Source organism: Cucurbita pepo, chromosome LG19 (genome assembly GCF_002806865.2).
Source record: "Cucurbita pepo subsp. pepo cultivar mu-cu-16 chromosome LG19, ASM280686v2, whole genome shotgun sequence".
Taxonomy (NCBI): domain Eukaryota; kingdom Viridiplantae; phylum Streptophyta; class Magnoliopsida; order Cucurbitales; family Cucurbitaceae; genus Cucurbita; species Cucurbita pepo.
Window position 1 is genome coordinate 1,040,735 of NC_036656.1, and position 12,451 is coordinate 1,053,185.

Below are 12,451 nucleotides of genomic sequence, written 5' to 3' on the forward strand. Positions count from 1 at the left end.
CATTTCTATATGGGCCTAACCCGGAAAATTTCAAGATGCGATCCACATACTAAAAAATTTTAATTAAAAGATTTTTCTTCTATCAGCAAAATTTTAATTAAAAGATTTTTCTTCTATCAGCCAAATTTTTCGGGTGTTTATATGACTCGATAATGTGACTAACTCGGAGGACCTAACCTAATTATAAAAGTTAAATTGGGCTAAGTCAAATCGACCTTCCCAATTCTTTTTCCCCACCGCACACTTTTTATTCAAAAACCTCGTCCGAGCAATTGGTGGCTTCTCTTAAACTTGAGGGAGGAGAACAAATGGCTCAGGAATCGACGGGTTCTCAGTAGACATTTATGTCTCCTTCTCCCATGCTGAGTCACAGGTAGCTCCTCCAAAAGCACGGGACGAGCCTAGTAAATTATAATTTAAGAAATACTCAGTAAGTGACCCATTATTGAGGTCAGGAAATACAAACACATACAACTCATGATGCAGGGATCTATCATTTAAAAACCATTATAGGAGTGACCTCTATCTCGACAAATATTTGGATGTGTAGTACTTCCCTACACACGACCCACACGTGCGAGTGTGGATCCTAGGCGGTTCGCACCCCCTGGACCCATCATAGTTAAGCTAGTTGTCCGTAGCGAAGTCCGGAGGTCAACTAACCCCTAGGTGTCATGCGAGGCATGATCATCATCATCATCATAAGGTACGCGTCCATAGTCATCATCATAAATGGAGAAGTATCCCGATGTATAAAATAATCAAATATACGTCTTTAAATATAATTATCAAAATCTTAATTCTTAAATATTCGAATAGACAAATTTTTTGGACCTACTCGAAATTTTGGATTGGTTCAGATGGTAATCCGAACAATTCAAATATAAATTCCTAACTCAACCCTCTGTTTTCGGGTTGGAATGAGTTATCAATTTATTTTTCTAATTATTTTTTTAAAAAAATTATTTATTCACGATACATGTTATATTAATAACTAAAATCACATAATGTTGAAATTTAAAATATTCACAAGTCACAGCACACTGTAACATTAGTTACAATTATTAAATATTCTTATCCAAAGTAAGGTAGGATAGAGTTGCGTTGGATTGTAATCTTATTTATAATTCAATAAAAAATATAATTTTTTATTTTTTAAAATTTTTATGATTTAAATGGGAGTATTAAACTCTATATAAATTCCATATAAGGAAAGATAATAAATGGAATATTAAAGACTTGGTTACAAATAATATATTATAATACATCTTAATTATTTTTTTAATTTCAATAATTTGATAAATGTAAAAATTTCACGAGAATGTAAAGTAAAATAAGAGGCGGAGACGGGAACTGAAAAGACTTCTCATCTTTATCGCTTTATTACACGATAATATAACATAAAAATTATTAATTGATTTTTATTTTCAAATTTAAATAAAATAAAATTAAAAGCTGATTCGGCATGTGTCGTTATACATCAAACGAATCGTCTAATTTATTCGATAGTGAGACCACTTACTTGGTTGACTCGTGCCCTTCGTTTAGCGTTTCTACACAATTAGGGTGTCCAAGAATACTGATATTCTTCAATTAGGTAATGTTTCACCTTTTAAAAAATGGTTAGAATTGGAATTAGGATGAAAATGGAGGAAATAGAAGACGAACGGGCCAGAATCTGACTTACACGCGCCTCCACGTGCCGGGAAGGAGGCTAGTCGTAAGTCCCATGTGCAGGTCGTTTATCTGCAGTCGTGGGTCAAGCACTCTAGTTCGAGTCGGTTCGATTCTCGGTCAACTAGTTCAATTCACTTAGGTTAGATTGCGGGTTGGTTGAGTGGACGGGTCGTAGGTAGGTACGTGGGTTTGCGAGTTGGATCAAGCGTAGAGGCAGCATGTCGTAGATCGAGTGGAGTCGTAATGCTCCATGCGGTGTTCGACGCTTGGCTCCACTCAATGCCTATCGTGTGTCCACAGTACTACTCGTTGGAGCCATTTCTCTCTCCTCTTAAAGATGAATAACGATTTCCAATCAGATTTCTTTCCATTTTCTCTTTTTCATATCTTTAAATTTTAGCTCCGATCAAATCGTTCTCTTCAGCAAAGTTTTAGATCATAGTTCAAACTAAGCAACATTAAACCCTAAGCAATATTAATATTAAAGAGGAGACAAGGAAATTAATGGAATTTTTGGAGCCTGTGGGAGAGGGTAGTGGAGATTCCATTTATAAATGTGTAACATAATAATATTATCTATTTAATTTTCTAGAATTTCAAATTTATTAAAAATATATTTATTTCATTAAAAAAAAACCGAAAATATCCACACAAAAAAGGGTTTTTAAGGAGATTAATTTTAAATCTTTAAAATATTTAATAAAAAATTATAATTAATAAAAGAGCCAAATTAATAAAAATGAGCTAATGCTTTTAAATTTTCTAAAAAAAAAAAACATTAATAATTTATTTAAAAAATAGGGTAAAAAGAATTAATATTCTTTAATTTTTTTTAAAAAAAAACTTTTAATTTTTTAAAAAATTAAAAAATATTTATACCATTAACGTATGAACAAAATGTTAGTAACTCATTTAAATAATACGCAATAATTTTTTTAAAATAATATTAAAAAGTTCGGAGATAATCTATAAAATGTAAATAGATGATTTTCGTTCATATATCAAAACATTTTAATTTAGAAAAATATTAATGAAATTTTTACCAGGATATTTTTAAATTTTTTTTAAAAATATTTTTTTTAGATAAAATATAAAGACGGTGGATATTTTTATTAATTTAATTTCAATAAAATAGCAAAACCCACACATTTTCTATTTTAAAATAATTTTGAAAAAAAAAAAGTAAAATATAAAAATATTATTTTTTAAAAAAGTTGTCATGTTTTTCTTTCTTTTCCTCCTCGTTACATATCCAATTTTTCGGACATGTCTAGAGACAACTAATATTAGGCTAAATTACTTTATTTATTTTCTACAACATTATTATTACTTCACAAACCCGAGTAATCTAAATATAAATTCATAACTTAACCCTCTATTTTCAGGTTAGATTGAGTTGTCGGGTTGTTTTTTTAATTATCTTTAAAAAAATATTTATCTACGATACATGTTACCTTAATAACTAAAATCTTATAAAGTTCAAATTTTAAGTATTTAGAAGTCGATCTAAGTTACAAATATTAAATATTATTATTAATTTTTTATTTTTTAAAATTTTAATTCAACCCAAATCAGATATAAATTAGTTTAATTTTTATGATTTAAATTGGAAGATTGAGTTAATTTAATGTATTAAATTTTATATAAATTCCATATAAGGAAAGATAATAAATGGAATATTAAAGACTTCGTTGCCAATAATATATTATAATCCATCTTAATTACTTTTTTTAATTTTAATAATTTGATAAATAAAAAAGATTGGAAAACTATACTATAATATTAAATTTTATATTTTATATTTTATATTGACGTTATTTTTAATAAAATTTATATTACAAAAAGAAAATTATTGATTAAAAAAATAAATGGAGAATTTCACGAGAGTAAAATAAGATTATGAGTCTTCACCGGCCAAATTCGTCAAATTATTAATTGATTATTATATTTCTGTGAACAGACACAAAATCAGACCACTTAAGAAACAATGAAATTGGGAGCGGTAAAGAAGGCAGCCGCCATGGACTGGCCGCCGCCGAGCCGGAGAGTCATAGTTTTGATGAAACGGGGCGGCCGGCCGTCGTGTCGTGGACTATAAGAAAGAATCTCGCGGGCGGAACCGAAAGCTTTTCATTTAAAATGCTTCCAATGGAGTGGATTAGCTTCTTCTTCACTGCGGAGTTTATTCCTCCCATCGACACCACCTCCGCGAACGCCGCCGGTTCTCCGCTGCCTCCAAACGATATCGCCACCGACCCTTTTAGCAACACCATCACAAACTGCCCAAATAATAATAAATAAATAAATAAATATTCGAATTTCTTTTTCCTGATTTATCTAGAAAAATTAAAAGATTTACGTTTTCGGGTTTGCCAATGATGGTGGAGACGGCGGTGGTGGCGGCGGCGAAGATGGCGGCGGTGTCGACTCCGGCCAAGTTGACATTGGTAGTGATGTAAAGGCAAGGCATGGCGGAGAGTTTAAAGGGAGGAAGAAGGTTTAATTTGAAAATGAAAATCAATTGAGAAAGTGGGCTTTTTTTATAGGTGAAAATTACATTTTTTTAATTATTATTTTTTTGTTAAATTTTAAATACACGTTTTCGTTGCTACAATTTATTGAAAGGAAATAAAATGTGAAAAGTAAATTATGGTTCTGACCGTGCTCGTTCATTGAGTTGGGACATTTTGTATATTTTGTTTCAACATATTCGTTGGGAATTTACCTTTGTGCCCATCATCTCATCGGGACATTCCGAACATCCATCGATCCGGATTCTCTCAAGCATCGGACTCTCCCGTGTCCATACTAAACCATTTACGACGTATGTTTTAGATAGCAAGTACATAATCTAACCTCCGAGCTGAGGTACAATACCGGCACACCCGTGTTGTCTAATACTATCCTTCTGAGATACTCGCCACGCTGTGACGCATGTATATGCCACAAGTAAAATGTTAGTTCCTAAAAGTTTCTAAAACATTTATTTGTTTATTTTTAAATATTTAGTTAAAAAAATTTAACTTAATTTGAAAATATATATTAAAAAAAAAAGTTACAACTTACATAGTTAAAAACTATTTTTAAAAGTTGCTGTAAAATAAATAATAATTATTAAATTTAACCTAATAAAATAAATATATGTATATACTAACATAATTATAATAATAATAATAACAAAAAAATAAATATATGCATGTAGTAACATAATTATAATAATAATAATAACAAAATATATTTTTTTATTTATTTATTTTTTTTTTTTTAAAAAAAAGAGAGAAACGGGGTGGGGATGAAGAACGGGGATCACTGCTAACAGTGTTGGATTTACCAAGTTAGAGATTTTTCTACGATCTTTGTAAACTTTCTCAAATAAAGCTAACGTAACAAATAATTTTGAATCTATAATGATCACTCTTAGATCTTAGAACGGCTCTCTCCAAAATTAGCTTGATCGAGACTAATCTAATAAATCAATTAAACTTCAAATCTAAAGCAAAACTTGAAAAAGAAGAACAACCCGAGAGGGATTTCAAGAAATGCATGCTGTGATATTCAACAATTTACCAGTTCTACAGATTTTATAACTGCCAAAATGGACATTTAAGATATACGAAACAAAAAAGTTATTCAATGATCAACAGTTCAGAAACATAAATGTGGAACAAAAAGACGGTGTTATGCTCTAAATTATATTAAATATCAGAACTTGCTTGAATTGATGATAACGATTGACAAGCTTTAACATCTCAAACTCTTAAGAGGTGCGATCCCGACAGCTACGACTAGCCATTGAAGATGTAATATAAAAGCCCACTGATACCCGATATTATTTTCTTTGAGCTTTCTCTCAGCTTGGTGAAGAAACCTTACTTCCGTTCTTTAAGGTTTTAATGCTACAAACACTGAACTCTCTTTTCTCTCTTCAAACACTAGAAAAGCTCCACTTCAACGATTTTCCAGCTGAAGGGAATGAACTCTTCATCCATGTAGCGAAAGCATTGGGAACCGTTTTGAAATTTATTAAGAATTAAAACAAAGCAATAAATAGAAGAGTAAGAACTCTAACGTTGTAGAAACCCTAGCTTGCAAGACTCGTCGAAGTATTCCAACTATGCAGAAGATCTTCTTTACTATGACTCGAATATTTGTCAAACACTGAACTCTCAAAGAATATTTGTCAAATAATATATTTACATATTTAATATATTAGGATATTATACCTCATATAAATTATATTTAGATATTATAAAATATCCTAATATATATTTAATAGATTTGAATCTCATTCCAATTTCAAATATATTTTTATTTAATGTATTAAATACATTGTTTAATATTTAATGTATCAAATACAATAAATATATATATTTTTAATATATCTAATATATTAAATATTAATTTAAATCCTTTAAATTAATATATTTTTCTCCATTTATATTTAACATATCTAATATATTAAATATTAATTTGAACTTTCAAATTAAATATATTTTCTCTATTTATTTAATATATTAAATATTAAATTTACATTTCAAATTAAATTTATTTTTTTATATATATTTAATATATCTAATATATTCTTTCGAATAAATTGAACTTTTCACAGTTACTATGAGCTAGCAAGGAAACTTTATGACCTACCGGTTATAAATTCTAATTATATAAAATTAATTAATTAAACTCTTTAATTAATCAATTTTCGTTAATTTACTATAGGTCACTCCAGTGTAGACCTATAGTTGCACTCTTATACACTGTAGGACAGGTTATGTCCATTGATATAATCATTACAAGCAAGTCGATCCTTCACGAATTGTTCATAGTTACAGCTGGGTCAAAAGTCTGTTTTACCCCTGTAATTACATCTTTCACCTTAAGTACCATTAATTCTCTAATGAATAATTTGTTTATAATCCAATCATAAACAAGTCTTTCTCGGGCCAATGAGAGGGCGGCGCCCCATTGTTCAAGTTCCGAAATCAATACTTTGAGAACAACTCATCTAACTTTCCTTACATGGAAATGAGTGAATTCCATCTCATGATATTATGTTCTCAACTCCCTATTTGGTCAAGTCCCAAAAATGGTAGGCATATTGAATCAGCATTAAAGAACAAGCCGTTCATAACTCATTCAAGATTAAGATCGAGTCGCATGTGATCATCATGTGAAATATTAATCTTCTCAATTAACGGATTTACAAAAAGAGATTAAATATTTCTTGGTCCAGTCTTATACAAACTCATTGTATACGATACCCCCACTTATATGTCTCCACATGAACGATTTGGATCAAATCATTTGCAATGATTACAAAGTGGGCCGTATCAATAGTATTACTAGGATAAGGCACCCAACCTTATCCATATACTAACTCTTTAGGTTATTACTTGAACACTATCCTTTTGTATGTCAACCACATACTGTTCAAGATTATATTAATAACGTTGGATTTTCATAACAATTAAATTACAAATAAAATAATAAAAATTATTGTTAGAAACTAAATAATTAATGTCGAGGCTTTAAGGCATAAATTCCAACACCGGCAACTCAATCTCGATGTCTGAATGGCGGAGAACGGGATGTATATCATATATAATTCAGCAAAGCCCAAAACAAACTTTGAATGAGAAGGGTAAAAGAGGGAACAGTCCAAATTCATGAAGAAATAGAATGGTGATTAAGACAGAACGCCATTAAAGGCGGCTGCAAGCTCAGAAGTGTGGAGAAATGTGCAGTGGAGCCTTATGAACAAGACGACTCTGCTCATTGATGTTCCTCCAAAGGTTGGAGGAGATGAAGACGTACAACGGCACGGTCGGGAATAGAGAATATGATTTTTGTCTTCACTCGAGATGACTCTCGTTTTTTCCGTCCCCATATTTACCTCCTATTTTAATTATCATTTTCACCTCTACATATTTTTTACAACACAACACACACAACATAGAACACAATACACAANAGATTATGTTTACGAGGCGGGAATGTCTTCCCGTCCACATCTCTGCCTCCTATTTCAATTATCATTTTCTCAAAAATTTTCATTTATTTTTTTTTGAGGATAAGAGCGGGGCGGAAATGTCTTCCAGGTCTCTGCCTCCTATTTCAATTATCATTTTCACTAAAATTTTCATTTATTTTTGTAAGGATTGGAGCGGGAATTATGTCTACAGGGCAGGGACGTCTTCCCCGTCCCCATCCTTACCTCCTATTTCAATTATCATTTCTACAAAAATTCTCATTTATATCTACAGGGTCGGGACGCCTCCTCCGTCTCCATCCTTGCAAGGAATTCACGAGAATTGAGATTTTTTTCTCATTTTTAATATATTTTTAAGAAATATTCCTCTCGAATAAAATTTTAACGGATAATTTCTATTAAAAAAAATGTAAAACATCGTAATAAATTCAATAATATTTTATAACAAAAAATGCCAGATGCCTCAACAAAATTTCTAAAAACTCAAATTTCAATATTACAGTATAATCCTTGCTCGTACATATATAGATATATATACATATATGTACCGAACAATATTTAAGTGACTATTACATCAGATACATTAAATAATTCATCATCAGTTGGCCCGACACTATAAAAACTCCATCAACTTTTCTTTGAATACGACGTCGAATTCACGAAACTTTGACCAAAATTAATGAAAATGTAAGTATGTGCAGATGAAATTGGAAGCAAGTGAAGAAGGAAAAGACATCAATAAAAGCATGAGATGTCCTTTTAGACACACACATTAGATTAGACCGTAAGTAATGGTCAACAAATAATTGCTTCAACCTGAGGGATCTCATTCAAATTTGCCTTAATATCTAGGGCTGACCTCCAACATTTATTATCACTTCTTTACGGCCACGTGGCTCTCCATAGCGAGACAAGCGTCGGAGGAGTTAGCTGATAAGGAGCCGAGAACGAGTCGACCTCACCTTAGCACGACTAGACATCCAAAATGATACCCTCTATTTATGGCTTTGTTCCATGGCCTCCTCAACATGCTCGTCATCCCGTACATGAGACCGTTGCTTAATGAAAACTACTCAGTAAGTGACCCCATTGCTACGATCGAGAAATGCAAGCGCATGCAATAATAGTTTTGTGTTTTATGGGACCTAAAATCAATTCTTTAGGCTTAGGTTCATGTTTCATTCTCGAGTGGATTTGAATGCATAGTATTTTTTGTGATATTCGAGATCCCGAACGAAAAATTAAATAAATGTTAGGTCATGCATGTAGTAGCGATCTTAAAGTGAGCCTCTAGTTGGGTCAGTACACATTCGTACTAACGTATGAGAATAATTAATCGCATGAGATTTTGCATAAAAATCATAGTTGTGCCAACAATGAGTTCCCGTACAGTTTCAAACTCAATTTGGTGCTTCTAAACTCACCCTGGCTGATCTTTCCTACGTTCAGTTAAACCTAAATTCTATTTTACCTATGATATTCCACTCATTAAGAAAATCGAGCTTAGAGCCTCTTCATTGAGTCAGCTATTCTAAAACCAGTGTCCAACTATGCTAAATATTATTGATCGTTTAAAATAGTAGCTATACTAACATTTTCTAACATTCATTATGTCAGAAACAATATCAAGACGGTTCAACATAGTCTAAACGAGCAAACTGAATTAAAGAAAATCGACATGTGATGTCCCACATTAGTTGGGGAGGAGAACAAACGACCCTTTATAAGGGTGTGGAAACCTTCTTCAAGCAGAGGTGTTTTAACGCTTTGAGGGGAAGCCCGAAAGGAAAAGCCAAAAAAGGACAATATCTGTGAGCGATGGATCTGGGCTGTTACAAATGGTATCAGAACCAGACACCAGACGATGTGTCAGCCTTCTCGCTATTCCTCAAAGGGAGGTAGACACGAGGTGGTGTGCCAGTAAGGACGCTGGGCCGCGAAGGGGGTGGATTGTGATGTGTGCAAGTAAGGACGCTGGGCCGCGAAGGGGGTGGATTGTGATGTCCCACATTGATGGGGAGGAGAACAAACCACCCTCTATAAGGGTGTTGAAATCTTCTTCTAGCAAACGCGTTTTAAAGCCTTGAGGAGAATCCCGAAAAGGACAATATTTGCTAGCGGTGGATCTGAGCCGTTACACGACAAATAAGTTGAAGCTAGAACGACATATCGATATGTGTGTGAGTGGTCAAACCATTCTCTCTATGGAGGACATCAGCCTTCATTTCAGCTCGTCAAAAAGCAAGAAACAACGTTAGTTCAGTTGCTTTTGTTATCATCTTTGTTTGTTTGATACATTAAATGTCTTTTTTAAGGTTACCTATCGAGATTCACCCACTTTTATCTTTGTTCACCGGCTCGATTCCAAGCTATTTTGTGAGGATATCTCTTTCATTGTATGGTGGTCGATGTATACAGGACCCAAATACATATTCATCGCGACATGCTGATCAGCGATTACTAGCAATTCCAACTTCATGTTCTCCAGTTGTAGAGAACAATCCGGACTGAGATAGTCTTTCCGGATTCACTCCACCTTACAACCTTTCTTCCCATTGTACTTGTCATTATAGCACGTGTGTGACCCAATCCATAAGAGTCATCTATCATCCATATCGTCACTATCATCAATAAGAAAACCTCACTTCAGAGACTATCAAATTTTGTTCAAAGTACGTTTATACTAGGCATTGATCGAGTTATATGATCCTACAACCAGACCAACCTGAAGATAGGGTCACAACCCAACTCAACCCGAACCTACCCTACCATACCTTACTTTTACATATATTAAGAATATTTAACATTTGTAACCGATGTTAGTTATATGTTGTGACCGTAAATGTTTGATATTTGAACTTTATAAGATTTTAGTTATTATTATAATATATATTATGGATAAGTTGAATTTTTTTAATAATTAAAAAAAGAACAACCTAACACGAAAATAGAGGGTTGAGTTAGGCTGAGTCGTGAACTCTATTAGGGTTGCTCGAGCCACCAACTCTATATTTTTAAAAGTTTAGGAATATTTTATTAAAAAAAATACTATTTTTATTAATTTAGTGGTCTTAAACGACATAAACTTTTTTTTTTTAAAATAAAAATAAAATAAAATATATTTTATTTTTATTTAGACAAATATATTTAAATAAACTTTTATTTTTTCATAATATATCAAATAAACAAATTAAAATAAAACATTTTTTAAATGTGTGATGATTAAAGTGGAAAACTAATGAAGTAAAGTCAAAAGCAAAGATTTTTATTCAAACCAAAAAAAGCAAAAGAAATAATTTAATAAAAAAATAAATTACTTTTTGGAAATGAAAATTTTTACCATTTTAACCTTTTCCCGATTACCAATGTAACATGTTACACCAAACTTTATAGATTAAATTGTTACTTACGTTCAAGTTTGACTCGTAATGTATTATTGTCAGTCTCACAGTTTTAAAACATGTCTGTTAAGAAGATTTCTATATCCGTTCCCCTCTCCAATATAAATAGGTATAATACTCCGACTTGCCCACTTAATTATATATATATAACATAATGTTTTCAACTTTGGTCCAAAAAGTGGCCCGATCATTAATAAAAGCATGTTATGGTCGGTTAATTATCTTGAATTTAATTTGACTCATATCCGGTAACATAATCATATTACCTCTTTTTCTTCATGTGCTTTTAAGAGTGAAAACTATCCACAAACCAACACGGGTGTTTTTAATATGTTTTACTCTCACTCGTATGCTTCCTAGAAAATTTTTACGTAGACCTCAAGATCTCGTTTTCCGTTTTAATTCCTATTTGAAATATGCTACCATGATTTGTTTTTTTTTATTTGAACATATGTAGATACATATTTGTCGAACTTTCCTGATTGGTCGAGCCTAGGCAGCCTTTCACCCCCTGGTTCGGGCTCAGCCCGAATGTGATCTGTAGCTCTATCTATTAATCTAAACGAATAAGACTATTTGAATCTCAAATCTTTTAATCGACAGTATAAAGAAATAAAAAAAAAATAAAAAAAATAAAAAAAAAAAAAAAAAAAAAAAANGAAAAAGGAGAGAGAGATTGTTTGTTGGGAGATGGTGGGTCCCACAGAAAAAATTTCAAACCCGTGGGCCGTGGCCCAGTCCACTAGATTTTCTCCTCGCCGCTTCAATTATTATCGCCGATCGCCCCTCTCCTACCTCTACGCTCTAAATCAAATCAATTTAGAAATTAAAAATATATAAATAAATCGATTAATGAATTTCATTATTTACTAGATTAAAATATAGAAAAATATTCAAATTTGAAATTGTTTTTAATTATTGCATTAAAATAATAGGAAAATCGAGTACCGATCTCCACAATGGTATGATATTGTCCCCTTCGAGCATAAGCTCTCATGCTTTGCTTTGGGCTTCCCAAAAGGCTCAGTACGAACAGAGAGAGTATTCTTTGATTATACCCATTAACATTCCTTAAATCAGTCGACGTGGGACTTCCATTTTGTGAAAACGTCTCTAACAGACATATTTTAAAATCCCGATACATGTAAAGCCCAAAGCATATAATTTCTATTAACAAACGGTTTAAAGTGAAATTTTTAAAATTTAAAATTCTTTTAAAATTGATAGAATATTAAACATAAATTAATTAAAAAATATATATAAACATATCCCTTCCGTACAAGGTCGAGGCTCGCAGGTCGGCTTGGAGTCAGCGGCTAAGAAGCTAGCCCTAAACGTTCATTCATTTTCAAAAGGAATCTTACAGTCACAGGATATATGTCAC

The 12,451-nt window shown here is 32.0% G+C and overlaps 1 protein-coding gene across 1 annotated transcript; it reads right to left on the reverse strand.

Moving 5' to 3' along the window:
* Positions 1-3,678: 3,678 nt before the first annotated feature.
* LOC111782212 (macrophage migration inhibitory factor homolog) lies at positions 3,679-4,156 on the reverse strand. The gene is made up of 2 exons (XM_023663037.1): positions 4,037-4,156; positions 3,679-3,956 (listed from the first exon to the last, which is right to left on the reverse strand). Exons 1-2 carry the CDS (start codon positions 4,145-4,147, stop codon positions 3,726-3,728), a joined length of 342 nt encoding a protein of 113 aa, XP_023518805.1. The 5' UTR covers positions 4,148-4,156; the 3' UTR covers positions 3,679-3,725.
* Positions 4,157-12,451: the final 8,295 nt, after the last annotated feature.